The sequence below is a fragment of the Sparus aurata genome, chromosome 21, assembly GCF_900880675.1.
Source record: "Sparus aurata chromosome 21, fSpaAur1.1, whole genome shotgun sequence".
NCBI lineage: Eukaryota > Metazoa > Chordata > Actinopteri > Spariformes > Sparidae > Sparus > Sparus aurata.
This window is the reverse complement of record NC_044207.1, coordinates 490,927-510,790: the sequence shown is the minus strand read 5'-3', so window position 1 is coordinate 510,790 and position 19,864 is coordinate 490,927. Positions and strand designations below refer to the sequence as shown.

General features: G+C 41.7%; 1 protein-coding gene across 5 annotated transcripts in view; it reads right to left on the bottom strand.

The window, feature by feature from the left end:
• dnai4 (dynein axonemal intermediate chain 4) overlaps positions 1 to 15,318 on the bottom strand; it is a 36,227-nt gene extending 20,909 nt beyond the window's left edge. The window contains exons 1-8 of one of the 5 annotated variants that reach the window (XM_030403546.1): positions 15,035 to 15,318; positions 14,796 to 14,946; positions 11,489 to 11,655; positions 9,471 to 9,577; positions 9,091 to 9,247; positions 8,788 to 8,927; positions 8,301 to 8,453; positions 7,929 to 8,105 (exon numbers count right to left, since the gene is read on the bottom strand). In XM_030403546.1, coding sequence (XP_030259406.1) covers positions 7,929 to 8,105; positions 8,301 to 8,453; positions 8,788 to 8,927; positions 9,091 to 9,247; positions 9,471 to 9,577; positions 11,489 to 11,655; positions 14,796 to 14,946; positions 15,035 to 15,093 — 1,111 coding nt within the window. In that variant the 5' untranslated portion in view covers positions 15,094 to 15,318. Of the gene's footprint in view, positions 1 to 7,928; positions 8,106 to 8,300; positions 8,454 to 8,787; positions 8,928 to 9,090; positions 9,248 to 9,470; positions 9,578 to 11,488; positions 11,656 to 13,430; positions 13,526 to 14,795; positions 14,947 to 15,034 lie in introns of those variants that run through there. The other 4 variants (XM_030403544.1, XM_030403543.1, XM_030403542.1 and 1 more) reach the window with 4 other exon arrangements.
• Positions 15,319 to 19,864: the final 4,546 nt, after the last annotated feature.

Below are 19,864 nucleotides of genomic sequence, written 5' to 3'. Positions count from 1 at the left end.
GTTGTGAAGATCAGACTTTGATAGATCTGATCTTCATCCCATTGACTGAAAACCCCTGAGTCCTACTTTCAAATTAACTGCCAATCCTAGAGGGTCACATACAGTGCCTTGCAAAAGTATTCCCCTTTGATCTTTTCCACATTTTGTCACATTTTAACCACAAATGTAAATGTATTTTATTGGGATTTTATGTGATAGACCAACACAAAGTGGTGCATAATTGTGAAGTGGAAGGAATTTGATACATGGTGATAATTTTTTTTTACAAATAAAAAACAGAAAAATGTGGTGTGCAAAAGTATTCACCCCCTGAGTCAATACTTTGTAGAACCACCTTTCGCTGCAATGACAGCTGCAAGTCTTTTGGGGAAAGTCTCTACCAGCGATGCACATATAGAGACTGAAATATTTGCCCATTCTTCCTTGCAAAATAGTTTAAGCTTAGTCTGACTGGATGGAGTGTCTGTGAACAGCAATTTTCAAGTCTTGCCAGAGATTCTCAATTGGATTTAGGTCTGGACTTTGACTGGGCCATTTTAACACATGAATATGCTTTGATCTAAACCAGTGATTCTCAAAGTGTGGTACGCGTACCACTAGTGGTACGAGGGCTCCGTCTAGTGGTACGCCAAAGAATCACTTGATTAAATATAAAATTAAAAATTAAAAATTAAAACGTGAAATACCATCCAAAATATCAGAATGGATGAAAATATCTTGTCAACCGATGACAATAAAATGAAAGGACATACAAATTAAGTTAATAATTTTAAAAAGTTTGCAAGTTCTTCTGGGTAGCCATACGTAGTGTACGTACGCGTTCCCGCCGGTTCCCGCTGACAGACAGTTATCCGCCGTTGGTAGCTACAGGCTGTGATGGGAAAAGGTGGAGGTGGCTTGCCTAATAATGACGAGTACGACAAAACTACTGTCGTGGCTTAAATCCGCGAATGGAAGCGTGGATCAGGAGAGAGCGAGAACTGAAGAGGATGTGTGTGAGCCGAGCGCAGGTGCTAACAACAGTGGCAAAACCAGCCCCAGAACATATGCTAGCAACAGCAAACGGCAGAAACCAGTGAGGAAATATGACGAAAACTACATTAAACTGGGATTCATTTGGAGCGGAACAGAGGAGCTGCCCAGGCCGCAGTGTGTTGTATGTGGCGACGTTCTGAGCAATGAATCCATGAAACCATCGCATCTCAAACGGCATCTTGCAACCAAACACGCGGCACTTAAGGACAAACCAGTGGATTTTTTTTTACGAAAACGTGATGAACTGAAGCAGTCCAAGTCCACCATTCTGTACTATGGTGCACCCGCCGTAGCAAAGCACAGGAAGCTTCATATCGTGCCAGCCTCCGGATCGCCAGAGCCGGTAAGCCGCACACAATCGGGGAACAGCTGTGTTTACCTTTAGCCAAAGAGATGACAAGTATCATGTGTGGAGAGAAAGCTGCCAGAGAGTTAAACTTGGTGCCGCTTTCCAATGACACCGTGTCAAGGAGAATACACCACATGGCTGACGATGTTAAAAAGACACTGATTGAGCGCATTAAGAACAGTCGATATTTTGCCATACAGCTTGACGAGACTACAGATGTTGCAGATTTGGCCAATTTATTGGTATATGTGAGGTATGAATATGACGGTGTGGCGCAGGAGGACTTTATGTTCTGTAAATCACTGGAGACCATAACTACAGCAGAACACATATTCCAGTTACTGAACGCGTTTATCCAGGAGCACGGACTAGACTGGAAAAGGTGTGTGGGTGTATGCACTGACGGAGCGAGGGCCATGACCGGCCGGAACAGCGGGGTAGCAGCTCGCATCCGAGAGGTGGCACCTGAGATGCGCTGGACTCACTGCAACATTCATCATGAGGCGCTTGCAGTGAAGAGGATGCCTGATGACCTGAAGTCTGTGCTGGACTGTGCTGTAAAAACTGTGAACTTCATCAAGGCCAGACCGATGAATGCTCGCTTATTTCATGTGCTCTGCAAGGAGATGGGCAGTGAGCATGTCCAACTCTTGCTTCATACTGAAGTAAGGTGGCTTTCAAGAGGAAAGGTGCTTTTGAGGCTTTTCGAATTGCACAGAGAGGTCCAGATGTTCTTGCAGGACACAAATTTCCCCCTGTCAGACATTTTTGAGGATGCTGTGTGGCTCAGTCAGTTGGCATACTTGTCTGACATTTTTTCACGTTTAAACGACCTGAATTTGGGACTACAGGGACATCAATGTTTTTGATGTGCAGGACAAAATCAATGCACTGCTGAAAAAGTTGGAGTTATTTGAAATCAAAGTCAAGACAGGTGAAGTTTCAGCTTTCCCTGCTTTGGAGAGTTTTTTGTCTGACAATGACCTGATGCTTGATGATGGAGTCAGGGAGAACATTGCTGCACACCTCACATCAGTCAGACAACAGTTCTGCAATTATCTCCCAGTGATGCCTAATGATGAAACTAGCAGCTGGATGAGAAACCCTTTCAACATCGACACCCCTCACATGGCCTCCATGGACTTAACTGTTGCTGAGCAGGAGAGGTTAATAGAGCTGTCTTGTGACAAAACACTGAAGGCATCTTTCAGAAAGCACACTCTGTTGGACTTTTGGATAAAGCAGTACAGTGAATACCCTGTGCTTTCTGACAAGGCTGTGCGCTTTCTCCTTCCTTTTGTGACCACCTACCTGTGCGAGAAAGGCTTCTCTTCTCTTGTTGTCATAAAAACAAAGTATAGAAGCAGGGTGCATGCTGAGCCAAACCTGAGACTGAAGCTGACCTCCATTGACCCAGACATTGCAGGACTGTGTTCACAGAGGCATGCACACCCATCACATTAAGCTCATGTAAGTTGTCATCAATACTCTGTTTCTATTTAACTACAGCTGTTACTCTTAATGCTTTTCTTAAATGTTGTTGTATTCTTAATCTTGTTGTTCTTCCTCTGTTTGTGTGTGTGTGTGTGTTTCTGTTTCAGAAAGCAGTCACTGAAGTTAAGAAATGGCAAGAACTGCAGCTATGCATAGCCTGTTTTGATTTTTTTCAAGTACATCAAGTACAGTACTTTTTTTTTTACTTAACATTTAAGTACAGTACAGTTTGATTTAACTTTTAAGTACATTTTCATTTGATTTTTAAGAACTGTCTTTTAATATTTATTTTAGTACAATGTTTATTTAACTTTTATGTGCAATTAATTTTATTTGATTCATTATTTAAGTACAGTGTTTTATTTTCCTATATTTAAACACAGTGTTACTGTTCAAACTGTGTGTAATGTTACAGTGGCCAACAATATTAAATATACCGGTACTTGTTAAATAAAACCTCCCCCTTGTTTTTAATGAATACTTAGGCCTACTACGCTACTGTATTTTAATATTGGTCATTATGGTGGTACTTGGAGAGCCAAGTATTTTCTGAGGTGGTACTTGGTGAAAAAAGTTTGAGAACCACTGATCTAAACCATTCCATTGTAGCTCTGGCTGTATGTTTAGTAGTGGTGTCAACAATAATCGATTTGGCGATGCAACGCAACGCAGGGCATGCACGATTCAGCATCGATGCGGCAACGTGCCATAATTGATTATGTCACTGTTTATTTTCTGGCCTTGAGTGGCCAATAAAGTTGTGAAGTTTCAATTACTTCCGGGGGCATTCCCGGAGCAACGTTGCAATGACATGCGCAGCCTGTAGCTACATGCTAAGCGGCAGCACTAGCTAGCATAACAACAACAGAAGCCTCTTTCACACTGCCGTTTGCATGCGGGGATCCTGCGCCAATTCTCCGCACCGTCCTCTGTGTGAAAGTTTCAGATGCGGAGAGGGGGGAAATTTCGCTCCGGCGCTGATCCGCCTCTGGAGGTAGTATCAGGGCCGCATTATTGGTGAGCCGTCCCAGTGTGAACGGATAATCCGGAGGCACAGAGCGGGGGCGTGTCGGTTGTGCAGTCTGATAACTGCACAGGTCCTTCACTCAACTAAATACAGAGAAATGTCCCACAAAGAAACGTTACAGGACCGAACAACAGTAACGTAGTAACTGTAACTGTCTTTGGCAACTTATATGAGGAAAACAAATACCACAGCTGTACGTGGAGAAGCATCTGTTCTCCTGTCCGTCCTCCGCCTGTCCACCCGACTCTTCCTCACATTTCTGCTCAAAAAACAGCGTCTGTCACAGGCAAAAAACTTTAAAGGTCCCATATTATGAAAAACTGACTTTTTCTGGGATTTGTGGTGTTATTGTGGGTCTATGGTGCTGCCACACACCTAGAAACTTTGAAAAAAGACTATCCGTGCTTTTTTGAGTGAGATACAGATATCTAAAGGGGTCTTGCCTGCAGTTTCCAGATACACGAGTCAAATTTGCTGCGGCTGTCTACGTAGACGGCCACTCATTTGCATATGGCTACCCCACCGCCCCTCCCTTCACCGCACGGTGTCTCCACCCACCAGGTACAGCTACCGTCTGGGAGATCCGCCATTACGCTATTGAAATCACCATGTCCAAGCTCAAGGAGAAGTACGCTGTTCTGTTTGCAAGGACCAGCACAAAACACTCCATCGTCTCCCAGCTGCAGAGGACAAAAGAGCAGCATGGATTGAATTTATTTTTGAGGCCAATGTCCCAGCTGAAGTTGGCAAAAAACTGTTGGTGTGTGTGAACCACTTTGACGCTGACTGTTTCACCAACTTGGGCCAGTACAAGGCAGGAGTAGTCGGCTAACTTCTACTCAAAGGAATACTTGCAGACCAAGGACATGTAAGTATACAAATAATGTGCTGTGTGTTCCTGTAGATAAGGCTGAACTCGTACGTGATGTACTGTGTGTTTTGCCATTGAGAACAAGGTATGGTTAGCAGCTAACCGCTAATGTTAGCTTCTCTGACCACACAAGTTAGTGCTACAGCAGAATCATTCTGTGTATTACATTTCTGATCTTGCACATTATGTAATGCGTGTCCTATGGAAATGTCTGCATGTGCAAGTATTTAGCTGTGTTATTTAGCAATTTTACACGAACTAACCAAGCAGTGTCACATAGTACCAGCTAACGCTAACCGCGATCTTCCAAGCTAATGCTAACCGCAAGCTTCTAGTTAGCTATCAACACGATCTCCACACGCAAACCCAGAGACCCGGTCGGTCAAGCGGTACATACACACATGCGCGCAGATGGCACTAGGGACGGGGGGGATATGACCCCCCCAGATTTATGGTGACCCCGATCCGTCCCCCCCACTCAGGGGCGTCACATCCATGGTGGATGTGGGTGTTTTAACACCCACATTTTTCCCGGTGAGAGGGTTCAAAACCCACACTTTTTCTGCAGTTTTTCCGCAGTTTCGTTCAAACGCCTCACTACAGTCGCTCAGTTTCTCTGGCCGCTCTGTGTCTGCACTCGCGGCAGCTGCCTCCTCTCTCCTCCCTCTCCTGTTGCTGCTTCAAACGTGACACCGGCTTTGGGACTGAGCGGCTGATGATTGGCTGTTCTGCCTCAAGTCCCGCCTCTCTTTCAGTGTTAGATTTATTGTTCAGCTCGTGCTGATGAGGCGGGAACTACCGTAAAATACCAAATAATAGCCGGGCGTGTATTTGTCTCAACCACTTAACAGACCAGGCGTTTATTTGGGACAGGCATTTAATTCCCTCCTCACAAAAATCCGGGATGAAAATGTCACAAACTTCTCCAGCTTCTCTGTGAATTCTCTGGAAACGGAGAGCAACCAAAAACAATGTCTGTAACGTTCTCTGATGATTATAAATGTTGATTACTCCTGATTACTCGCTGTTACTGTGATGACATAAAACAGTTAAATATGTATCTGTCTATAATAACCACATCCTGACATGTTACTGTGATTTTTGATAATCTAAGTACTAATAATAACAATCATGACAAAAAATGTACAAAGACTGCAGATCAAGATAAGAAGCTGCAACTGGCAGTGAGCAGCTCTCTTTTCTGTTAGCAGTGAAGTGATTTAGTCCACGACAGAACATTATAAAATATGACAATGTTTAAAAAAACATTTAATGGTAAACAAAAAGTACAGTTGCAGTAGGCTTCTATTAGAAATATTATATTATATTATAAATAAACGAATCAAGACAGACGTCACATTTACATGTCAGGGTGTGGTTATTATAGACACAGATTTAATATTCAATATTTAAGTGTCATTTATCATCCCCCCTCCCCAACCCAAAATTGTTGTAAAAAAAACACCACCACCACATCCACGCCCCGCACTTTTGAAAAGCTTGCTACATCTCTGATTTCAACCATTAGAAATACGAACTTCATAGTAAATAAACCCACGTTTCCACGGCTCGATGCTGTGCTCATTCGTGTCGATTATGTTTAAACGTTTAGGGGACGTGCTGTAACGATATAAATAAAACATAATCCGGTGGTGGTAATGAAAACTACATTGAATGGCAGCCGCCATTTTGTTATGCCCAAACGGCGTCTGCGCATACATCGCGCTTCTAACGAGATCCCGTTTTTTCTCGAGTAAGCAGGAAAAGGAGAACACAAAAATGCCACCAAAGAAAAAGATAAAACCTATTGCAGGTCAGCAGATTATTTGAATTTTAGTAATTCATTTTGGTGCTATTTATGTTGCTACAAAAATGCTGTTTGATTTGACTGTCATATGTCCTGCCACTGTGACAGTTGTTTTGCAATTATTTTGCCTTGTTGTGTGCAGTAGAATTTTGATGCATCGCAATGCATCGTAGAATCGAATTGAATCGAACCGTTACCTGGTGAATCGTTATCAAATCAAATTGTGAGGGCAGTGCCAATGCACACCCCTAATGTTTAAGCTCGTTGTCCTGCTGAAAGGTGAAACTCTGCCCCAGTCTCAAGTCTTTTGCAGACTCTTAACAGGTTTTCTTCCAAGATTCCTGTATTTAGCTCCATCCATCTTCCCATCAACTCAGACCAGCTTCCCTGTCCCTCCTGAAGAAAAGCATCTCCACAGCGTGATGCTGTCACCACCATGTTTCACAGTAGGGATGGTGTGTTTAGGGTGATGTGCAGTGTTAGTTTTCTGCCACACAAAGGGTTTTGCATTTAGGCCAAAAACATAAATTTTGGTCTCATCGAACCAGAGCACCTTCCTCCACATGTTTGTTGTGCCCTCCACATGGCTTGTAGCAAACTGCATGTCTTTGTTTCAACAATGGCTCTCTTCTTGCCACTCTTCCATAAAGGCCCTCTAGCAGACCTCTGAGGCTTTCACAGAACAGCTGTATTTACACTAAGATTAGATTACACACAGGTGGACTACATTTACTAATTAGGTGACTTCTGAAGACAACTGGTTGCACTGGATTTTATTTAAGGGTATCAGAGAAAAGGGGGGTGAATACTTTTGCACACCACACTTTTCTGTTTTTTATTTGTAAAAAAAAAATTGAAATCATGTATCATTTTCCTTCCACTTCACAATTATGCACCACTTTGTGTTGGTCTGTCACAGAAAATCCCAATAAAATACATTTGTGGTTAAAACGTGACAAAATGTGGAAATGTTCAAGGGGGATGAATACTTTTGCAAGGCACTGTACTTTTGCCACTCACAGATATGTAATATCTATCATTTTCCTCAATACATAAATGGCCAAGTATAATATTTTTGACTCATTTGTTTAATTGGGTTCTCTTTATCTACTTTCAGGACTTGTGTGAAAATCTGTTTTAGGTTTTAGGTCATATATATGCAGACATATAGAAAATTCTAAAGGGTTCACAAACTTTCAAGCACCACTGTATGTGTATGGTACCAATTATAAGGTGTATAGGACATCAGCACAGAAAGCATCTTGATTCAGCTGCATTATCATGAGTGTGTCCATGAATCTGAAGACAAAAAAATGCAGCCCCTATGGAAATGAGATGGGTTTACCTGCTAGAACTGGCAGCTGTCTGTAAGCTGCCAGCTTGGGCCAGAAGGTGTTTTCCAGTATGCTCCTCTCCATTACGAGTGACAAGCGTTGGAACTTCTCTGACAGAATGATCAGCTGCAGGTCTGACTCAGCGTTCCCAAGCACATCCACATCTCTCAGTGAGCTAGCAGTACTGGCTGAAGAAGGAGTAAAAGTAAATCATACATGCAAGTTACTGCACGCTATTTTAAACTAAGGGCACCTGCACAGGACCAGAGATGTCACGTTTATTTATTTATACATCTAGAATCATCTACTACAGGCAAACTTCTGACAAGAGGATTACACCCAAAATGTAGCAGAGCGTCTTGTCCAGTGTCCCTCATTGTTACCTTTACTGGCTGTGCTGTTCACTGACAGGCTCCTCTCTGCACCTCTGCTGCTGTCCACCACAGCCTCTGGACAGTGATCCCTCTCCAGCTGAGGGCTACACACCGTTTGATCCTGCTCAGTGTTATACATGTCCCAGGTGGTAATATTCATGCCTGTGGAAAATGGAATTGAAAAACAAACCCAATTAACTGTACGTTTCTGGGTACAAACAATAATCGGTTCAATGATGAGAGAATATTTTCACTGAACCTGCTTTGTGAAATAGGGCCCTGATAAACCTACAAGTCACTGGTGAAGCCCAAACCGGAATTACCAGTAACAGTAGAGTACACTGAACTTCACATGTCCAGAAACATGATTCCATATGACTACTGACCTTGCAGCTGCTGTTAGCCTCCTGTTAGCTATAACATGCCCCCCTGTGGCCATGAGAAAAATCAATGGATGCAGCTTTAAGACTGTGAGCTCCATGAAAAAGTTCTTAACCTGTGTCCACCATGGCCATGTTGTCGCTCTGGACCTGTTTATGTTTAGCCGCTCCATTCACTGTCTGCATTGATCGATCCACATACTTTTCATTACCCATTCTGTTCCTGCAAACCTCAGCATACTGCTTGGTCCTCTCTCTGTGAAAATAAGGTAAAGATAACCACAGCTTGTTAGTTTCAAAAAAGAAAATACATTTTCCAACAATCAATCTGAATTTTAGTCAGGTCAAAATGTCAACGAGTGGTATGTCTTTTTCAGTGGAATTCTTGGAGTATTGATTGAGTTGATGAAACCACTCACATGATTGCTTCTGCATCATCAGCATCTACTGACACAAGGGTGCTGGGTATGTCTAGCAGTGAAATGCTGTCTGTGTCAGAGATGTAGACGTCTACAAGCTCTTTCAACATGTCTTCTGTCATTTGTTCTTTTACAGTGTCTCTCTTTTGCTGCACATCTTGCCCAGGGACAAAACAAAAAGAGAAAATGTCACCAAATTCCACAAAAGATACAACGTGTTACAGCTGTCTGTTACTGAGACCTGAGGCATTCAATCATAATAATATGGTGTAGATGTTACTGTCTGTCAACTTACTGTCCTGTACCAACATTTAACATGGAGTGAGACAAAATGATATATATAATATATTCATAATGTAAAAAATAATATTGCATTGAACCTGGGAAGTTGATGGGCATGTCCCGTTTGGAAAATGTATCCTCAATCTCCTCATTTACTGATTCAACGGTAGACTGGCTGGATATTCTGCTGCTTCCAAATACTGATCTGCAAAACAATGTCATAATACATTTTTACAAGGTGAAGATGTGTGGCAACACTTGCTCTTTATTAGCTACACAAAAGCTCTCAAACATGACAGTGACAAACTTTCATACACTTATTTACACTTACTGCACGTACTGAACAGATCCAATTTTGAACTACAATCGAGAATAGTGTTACTTTATGATATCAAAATAATGTCCAACTCTATCTAAAACTGATAGTTGTTCTTGTTCGTTTTTATCTTGCTCATTCATATGTCATCCTTAACACAAGGACAGAATGTCACCTGTTTAGCCCATGATAATATTTTTTTTTTCCAGGTTTTCCAGGTATTGCTGCCCAGAGCTGGTGATATGTAAAATGGTCATAGACTGTACCACACATTTCTCTCAGACAGACAGACAGACAGACAGACAGAAAGACAGACAGACAGATCATTTATAAAACAATATTCTTTTTTCAATATCGACTCAATAAACAAAGGCTTGACCTTAACAATTATATTTCTATCGTATGGAAACATTTGGCTTTGGATTCTAGCATCCAGGTTGATGGCACTGGAATTGAAAGCAGTTGGTTGTGCATCTCACAGATAACCTGGCAAGTATAGAAATGACTTCCTCCTTAATCTATCTATAAATACAAGGAATCTCTGTCTGTCTGTGCGTGTGAGTATGTGTCTGCTAGTTATTTCATAAATGCTTTACAAATTCCGCCGAGCATAGTCCACCAGACCCACCACAGTCACGTGCGCACCAGAGCCAATCACTGCACACCGTGGCCACGTGCGCACCAGAGCCAATCACTGCACACCGTGGCCACGTGCGCACCAGAGCCAATCACTGCAGAGCTCAAGCCCACGACATACCTGAAGAAACAAGCGGATTTATACCTGCAGCGGAGCAACCTGGACCGGGATTTTGCCAGCGGTTCGGTCCCGTTCTGTTCTGTGCATCTAAACTGACTGTTGTGGATTAATGAGATTAAACGAGTCCGGACCGAATCTGTTCGGGTCTGAGGAGATCTGGAGACACGCGGACAACAAAGTGGAATTACAAATACCCTGGAATATCGGATTTCACAACAAACCTAAATATCCCTGTCGTCCCACCTTCAAACACAGCCTCATTTGTCCATCCATGAAAAAGCTACTTAACCTCCCACTTTTTTTTATAGGAATACACTTTGTTACAGGCACTGCACTAGTTTTATTAATTTGAAAAGGAGTTAAGTGAAGTTAGGATAGAGTTGTGTCTGGTACAGATGAGCAGACGTGCTTTTAATGCAAAGCTTACAGTTTATAATCAGTGTAGAGAAAAGCTTGTCATGCTAACTGTCCCCCAAAGAAACCATATTCCGTTTGTTCATATGTTTTGAACACTTATTTTCCTGATGGGGCTACTGACATGATAATATACATAAACCGAGGTAATAAAACATCATTTATTACTGCTATTTGTCATTCTCTTATCAACTGTTTATAGCTCTCTATCAAAGTTCAACCTTGTAATGTACTCCATGTGTCCTGGGATATGTATGTTTGACATTTTTTATAAGGCCATCAAACCATTTTATTGGAAGGTTATCTTAGAGCTCTGAGTTTGTGCCCTTCAAAGAGCCAATTGTTACTCAGGACATTTGTCATGACTGGGTTTCAGTCCAGAAATAACTGAAAATGATTTAGTGCTGAGAGATTCTAAGTGCTGTATCGTAGGCAACTGTCCAGACAATTATGAAACTTGATATGAACTTGAAATATATTTTTTAAACGTACATGATAATTTCAACTTTCATACCAGTCTATACATTGAAAACAGGATATCACTGCAATCCTATAAATTCTGAGACATATGGCTGTAAATCAAATTTCATGTCATCTCAGATCAGCTGTAACAGAATGAGCTCTGGTACCTGGAGAAAGGCATGGTGAAGCTCCCAGTGGCTGATATCTGGTCTGATGTCGATCCAGCTGCAGAGATTTCGTCCAGAAACAACCTGCTGGCTTTTGCCTGCAAAGCTACTGGATGTGCTTGGTACAGCAGCTTAGGAGTGACATCATTGTCCTCCTCATCAAACACCTGCAAACAACATATATCAGCTTCTGTCGGTCATGTTCCTTCTCTTGATGCATCTGACTCTCATACTGGAAAAGTGTGCTTTTATCCAAATGGCTGTAAAAACGACTGCATGGTCGATGCTCTGTCTCAGACTGATGTATATTCTGTTTCACCTGCAGCCTTTTAAAACAGTGAGTTGTGTAAACAATTTAGGCTGGAAAAAAGTCAATAAGGTCAACAAAGTCTCATTTAAAAATCATTCAATGCTGAGACACAGTCAGGTTTTCTTTGTTAAATGTAAAACGATACTGATGCAAGCTGTGCCTCATGTGATTGTCAAACTGTTGATTCTGTTTGATTCTGTTCCAGAAATATAAACATACCCATAAACTGTGGCAAGATATTTGTAGATTTATCTTGCCTAATATTATGTGTAACTAAGATGTCCACAGGAAAATGTGTAAATACAGGAGATGACTATTTTATAATCAATCTGATCATAATTCAAGGTTCAATTTGTCAGTTTGTTGTGTGTGTGTCCCTGTCTCTCACAGATAGAGAGAGAGAGAGTGAAGCAGCTGCCTCATTGAAAACTCCTCCACACTCCGCCACAACTGTGGCAAGATATTTGTAGATTTATCTTGCCTAATATTATGTGTAACTAAGATGTCCACAGGAAAATGTGTAAATACAGGAGATGACTATTTTATAATCAATCTGATCATAATTCAAGGTTCAATTTGTCAGTTTGTTGTGTGTGTGTCCCTGTCTCTCACAGATAGAGAGAGAGAGAGTGAAGCAGCTGCCTCATTGAAAACTCCTCCACACTCCGCCACAACTGTGGCAAGTATTTTGTAGATTTATCTTGCCTAATATTATGTGTAACTAAGATGTCCACAGGAAAATGTGTAAATACAGGAGATGACTATTTTATAATCAATCTGATCATAATTCAAGGTTCAATTTGTCAGTTTGTTGTGTGTGTGTCCCTGTCTCTCACAGATAGAGAGAGAGAGAGTGAAGCAGCTGCCTCATTGAAAACTCCTCCACATATGAGATGAGACGTGACAGTGGAGCGACTTGAACCTTTGTGAATTATAAATCCATCAACATAACTTCCCTGTGGGGGCTAACAAGTCGCCTTCCACTTATTCAACGTGCTTAAATATGAGTCATATTTCAGAAAAGCGTCCATTTGTGTTTGTTAAGCTAACTGCTTGTTTTTGAGAGTTTAGAATAATCTGACAGCTGTCTGTCTCAGCTGTTTATCTTGCCACAAATCTTAAATTTCTTCCAGATATTGAGTTTACTGTGACTTTGCTGTTGTACACATTGCTGTTCCCAGTGACGTGCGGTCAGGGGAGGCAGGGGAAAAAATAAAATATATAATAAGCAAATAAATAATTGGTTATATTTATCAAATGGTTTGAACTTAAAACTAATTTTCCATTTAACTTAAACAATTTGGATTGTTTTTTATCAAAAATCGTTGAATTTTCACATTTCCATTCAAATACAGGGAAGAGACGCACGGTGAGGCAGCAGCAAGCTGAGCCTCACCTTGGATTGCGCAATCCCTCACAAACTGTGCTCTGCAATGCAATGACAGCATGTCGCTCAGTGCGTTTACATGACACTCAAGAAAACCGAATTACTGTGTTAGTCCGACTATGATGGGATTTTTAAGATGCATGTATACATCTTAGTTTGACTAAAATCGGACCAGATCGGATTTCTCATAGTCACATGTATAAAATATATGTGTGTAACCTGTTTCGTGTGCTCAGCGATCTTACAATGGCATTGAAGAGGCACTGGGTGAGGCAGGCAGTTCTCTTGCCTCAAGGTAGGGAGCACTCGTGAGCCCAGAAATTCTTATGCTACTCCGCAGCTGTAGAGTAAGTGACAGAGAGCTAGCAACAACAACAGTCCATGGTTACAATTAGCGAGTCAAGTGCAGTGATGATTTTTTTCCCCTCTCGCCCCACTTGGTTTTACAATGGAGGATTTTATATCCAAGCTCAAACAATTTTATAAACTGGACATTCAATCGAAAAACAGGAGGTAACTAAGGATTTCAACAAAAAAGTAACAGACATTTTTGTCCAGAAGGATCGGTGCATGGACTTCATTTATAAGTAAAGGTAAGACCATAATAATGTTGTTTTAAATGAAATGTGCGTCACGTGGGGTACAGTTGATATGTGTAAAGAATGCTGATATGATATGAGATATGAAACTTAACCTGTTAACTGCTGCCGATCAAATGGGAGAAAGGACTGGCTCAATTCGTGGCAGCAGCAACTAGTAGTGGTGCTTCTGGTCTCCCGCGGCAACTACCGCTGTGCATGTGTGTGTGTCCCTGAGGTAGACACCGGCAACTGCCATGGCAGGTCAGTGGCAGCTGCCCCACACAGCGGCAGCAGTTGAGACAGATGTTGAGATATTAATTAGGAAGACCAAATTAATGCAGAAATCATGTAATGGAAATGCTACTGCCAGCGTGTCTAATGCAAAACTGACGACTGTTTTATGAGATCAGATTTTTTTTAAATGCCCATAACAGCAGCAGTTGCCGTGGCAGGGCAGTGGTAACTGCCTCAGACACCGGCAACTGGAGTGGAAGGCAGGAAGCAGGAAGTGCCACTACTAGCTGCCGCTGCCATGAATTGAGCCAGCCCTTGCTGTCAAATGGTGAATAATCTACTCTGTTGGGTTCATACATTTGTAAATCTGATTCTGATGGAGTCAGTGCCTCACCAGCCACAAACCTCACCGCACGTCACAGGCTGGTCTACTAACATTAACAGTAGAAGTCACAGTTGTCATTTCTTGGTTTTGTCACATTTTAAATGTGTAGCCTGTATTTCTACTTTGCACTTGCCCTCCAATAAATAATAATAATAATAATAAACCAGCGTTTCATTGGTTTTTAAGAACTGCAGCTGAATTGCATGTCTTCCAAACCAGGATACACCGCTAAGTAGTTAGCTTTCTATAAGTACTTGTTTATTAATTTTAAATTAATCTACATATTGTGTTATTAAGGCCTGAAAACAAATTTGGCGGGCACTATGCGCGCGCACTTACTGCCCTTTTTCTGAATTTGAGCCCCTGCCCCTCTAACCATGTGCACGTCCCTGCCTGATGGTGTAAGTTACCCGAACAGCTTGTCTCGGAGTGTGAACGACGCTCTTCTCCAGAACTTTGCTGCCACCGCCCAGACTGAAACGTTTCCTGCTCGGGGAGCCGACGGCGCTTTGGTTGACTCCATGTATACCTGATACTGAAATACTAATTGTTCGAGAAGAGCTGGGATACAACAAAATTACAAAATAGCTTAACAGTTAGCATGTTTGCTTATAATGTTGACAACATCACTTCAAACATGTTCACTTACGGCCTCAGCACCAGAGTACGTCTCTTCTGCCTGTCTTCTCTCGCCACACAGGTAGACATTTTACTGTTGTATGTCAGTTGCCATAGCAGCGGAGCGCCACACGCCCCTGCCGGACAGAGTGGTGTAGGCTGTGGCTGTGTCCCAATTCAGGGTCTGCACACTTCGAGTGCGCATTTGAAGTACGGTTACGTCACTATGCCGCGCCGAAGGGTGTCCCAATTCAAAGTGTTCTCATAATGCACCCCACAAATGCGCACTCCTTTTACCTGTTTTTGGAGTGTGCACTGCTACTACCCTTCGTGGTCTCACATATCCCAAGATTCATTGCGCGCCCGAAGAGAAGAAATAAATAAATAAACTCAAGTGGCGCAGATCTCGTATTTAAATGTAAGTATTGGGTCTATACTCGGTTTTTACTCCTTTGAACATCCAACGCCAGATATGTTGAACTTCAAGGTAAAATACGTTGCTAATGCTCAGCTTGATGCCTTTGGAAGTAAAGCCTTAAAAGCCTTCACTTTAGACACACGTTAGACATTCAGAGGTTGACTTATATCTTATTGTGACTGTGGAGATGTTAGAGACTCGTTTTACATAAATGGACCAAGATGAACAGATTCAGATCAGGCTGTGATCCCTGCTTAATTTTCAGACTGTAACACTTTTACATTTCATTGTGTTTAAGGGAGCAAACAGAGAGGAGGAAGAGGAGGAGGGAGGATGAAGGAGGACATGAGGCTGCAGAGAGGATGGAGAGTCTCTTCTCTGCTCCAGAGGACAATCATACATTATATCTGTTGTTATTTACTTAATGTATGGGTTCTTTTTATATTATTTGTTCATAATTGTTCATTTTATATAATTCATGAAATAAAATATTGTTTTATTGTTACACGGTGTCTATTCCATTCAGTATTTACAACTTAAGTATGATTTATGACTACAAGTGCTACTTTGCAGGAACAACAAGGGATTGAATGTTTTATTTTATTATTAAGGTCTTAATATTTACAACTATTTACAAAATGACAGCATAAATAACTATTTACAGATTATTATTAACTATTAACAAAAAACATTATTAAAAGCAATATTAAAACAATGACAGATGATAGACAGTAACAGGCTGAGCAGGAGTCCCTGCAGTGCTGCTGGGATGGTTTCAGTGGGACATCATCTGGGTCGGTACTCATGGTGTTTGGGGGTCCAGTCTCCTCTGTCCACCACATCCTCCATCAACTGGGTCTGCAGTTCTGACTCCATCCACGGCTGCCATGTCACTAAGAATGTTTTAAGAAAGAGGCAATTTCATAATATAATTATAATAATAATAAATCATTACAACAAACAAAACCATCTACCAAACATTTAAAATAGGAATAATGCCTTTACAATTTAAATAAAACGATAAGTGGCGATCAGCAGTTTATATGTCAGCATTAATGTAATGTATCGGTATGTTAATGACCCCAAACTGTTAGCTAGCTACAGAAGCCCTAAACTACGGAAGCCCTAAACGGCCATGCATTCATACATTTTATTTCCTCCGTTTTCCCATGATAACGATTTAATTTCCTCTGTTTTCCCGAGATAACGAGATAATTTTCTCGAGATCTCGAGATAATGAAACTTTGTTTTCTCGTGATAACGACTTAATTTCATTTGTTTTCCTGAGATAACGGGATAATTTTTGTCGAGATCTCGAGATAACGAAACTTTGTTTTCCCGAGATAACGATATAATAAGGTGTGTGTGTGTGTACGTGTGTGAATGAGTCGGTCAGTTTAATGTGATAATTGTTAAAAAGAACATCTTGTTTTCATTTAGTTAACTGATATTCTTTGAAACCAGGTTATTATTTGATTACTTATATTAGACACTAAATGCGGTGCCTGTGCCTGCATGATTTTTGCTGAACGTGATGAAATGATTTACTGTGCACCTGGCTGATAAAGGGTACAAGCTCTTACAGTGTGTCCGAAGGTGTGTTATCTCGGGAAAAAAAAGTTTCGTTATCACGAGATCTCGAGAAAATTATCCCGTTATCTCGGGAAAACTGAGAAAATTAACTCGTTATCTCGGGAAAACAAAGTTTGTTATCACGAGATCTCGAGAAAATTATCCCGTTATCTCGGGAAAACGGAGGAAATTAAATATATGAATGCATGGCCGTTTAGGGCTTCCGTAGATAGCTAATCTCTCTATAAAAGCAAGTAACCTCTGTCTGTCTGTCTGTGTGTGTGTGTGTGTGTATTCCTCAAATATCTCTGCGGATCAGGATCAGACTGACCTGAGAGTTTCAACATGGCTGCTGCGTGGTTCAAGGGTGTGCTATTTCGCATTTGTTTGGACTGCAATGATACCATTAATAAATTATTTCATAAATGCTTTACAAATTCCACGAGCATTGTCCACCGGACCACTACAGTCACGTGCGCACCAGAGCCAATCACTGCACACTGTGGCCACGCGCGCACCAGAGCCAATCACTGCAGAGCCCATCGTGACCCCCCACCTTAAGAAACAAGCAGATTTATACCTGCAGCGGCGCGAGCTGGACCGGAATTTTGCCGGCGGTTCGGTCCCATTCTGTTCTGTTCTGTGCATCTTATCTGACTGTTGTGGATTAATGAGATTAAACGAGTCCGGACCGAGTCTGTTAGGGTCTGAGGAGATCCGGAGACGCGCGGACAACAAAGTGGAATCGGAATATGTGGATGTTCGTGTGTAGCTAGCGGCTAGCTAGCAGCTAGCCGCTAGCTACACGGCCCACCTCCCGAGGCGACGGACCGGAAGCATTGGCACGTCCAAAACCGGACCTAGGGTAAATAATGTCCGCCACGCTTTTTCGCGAACATTGCCGTCACGTTTGCTTTGTCTGGTGCAGGAAGAAACGGTAAAAACGGGCTTTTGTCACGAAAGTGTCCAAGCAGCAACTTTGGTTGTTGAGGAACAGGAAGTTGTGGGAGGGACCTAGGTGGATGATTGACATGCAACGACGGTCGGTGTGTGTGAGAGTTGAGAGATTTGTGACATTCAGCGTGTTTGGAGTGTGTTTAGTGAGTAGTGGAGTCGTTTTTTTGTTTAATGAGTCAGAATAATGAGGAGAAGCTGAATGTGGAGCAGGCAGTCCAGCTCTTCATTCAGCTGGAAGGAGCACAGGCAGACCTGAGCATTGCCTGCATTTAAATGTAAATAGTTACATATAACTTTGTAAATTTTTTAAATGTATGCACACATTTAGATAAACAACAATTTATATTTGCATGATAAGTAAAAAAGAAATTTAAAAAAATGGTTTGTTAAACATATTTGTGGTTTTCACTGTAAAAAAATCTAACTTTTTCCTACTTGGATTTCATGTTTTTTTTTTTTTGTGATTTTAGGTCCATTGTGTTAATGCAGTATGTCAAAATAAAAAAACTAACTGTACAGTCACACATGTGAGGTTGTGCTGAAAATAATGACACCAAGTAAATAGTTTTTAAGGTGAAATATAATGGCAAAATCAAAAATAGTCAAAACGAGCCAATTATACCCTGGAATATCGGATTTCACAACAAACCTAAATATCCCTGACGTCCCACCTTCAAACACAGCCTCATTTGGCCATCCATGAAGAAGCTCCTTAACCTCCCACTTTTTTATAGGAATACACTTTTCTTACAGGCACTGCACTAGTAATGATAATATTGATAACATTAACATTATGTGGGTTCAATAACAGGTTTCCCTCTCCACGGTCCTCTCAGCCGGAGATAAACCAGAGCCGCTTCTCCTCTTCCTCCACAAGGAGGAGGATTAAAAAGGAAATCAGGAATTCCTGAAGCTCAAACAGATCTGACAGTCAAACTTTACTCTTCTTGTCACTTTCACGGACCTGAGCTGCAGAAATAGTGACGTACGGATAGGGGCGGGAACATCTGATGACGCAACCAGGAAATGCTTCGAAGGGTAGACTGTCCCATTTCACAAAAGTTGACGCTGCCTCCAGGTCGCACCGAAGTACACTCCTTCGGTAGGCGAGTTCAAGATCACGCAGGCCAGCGCTGTCTAAATCGTGATGCATGCTGGTTAAAATGTGTCCACGATGACCTGGATGGGAGTGGTTTCTGCTTCGCAGCCGATGTCACATTAGGCGAGTTCAAGATCAAGCATGCATGCTGGTTAAAATGTGTCCACGATGACCTGGATGGGAGTGGTTTCTGCTCCGCATCTGATGTCACGTGACCTTAAGTCATCGCGGAAGCGAGGCTGCTGCAGAGCATTCGCGCAGTTGCTCTCCAGGTACTGCGCGACCCCAGACCCACCTTCATGACGTCAGGACTTTGCCCTAATTGGCTCTCATCTACGCTGACGTATATAACGTGTGTTTCGATGAATTTACATATCCATAAGGTCTATGCCTCTTTTCTACTCAAATATCAAATACTTTCAGATCAGTAGCAGCCGTGTGGCCGCACCTATGGATAGTCAACATGAATAAACCTATAAAATCCTTCATGTAACGCAACAGATGATGACGCGAAAGATGTCGTCAATAAACTGCTCAGTTCTGTCAGTTTAGGGTGATGATGGAGAAGTGATTAACTGCTGTGTCCAGTGTTATCTGTACTATCCACTCTTATTAATTAACCCTTTCTGTTCCCGTCACATTAACAATACAAAGAATTATCCTGAGCTATTCTGTGTGTGATGAGATGGTGTAGCGGGACAAGGCATCTGATTCAGTCAATTGTTATGATTATCGTATTTCATTCATTCAGTGAAATGTATTTCATTAATTGTGAAAAATGTTGCTGTAAGAAAATGCATCATCTTATGTGTCTA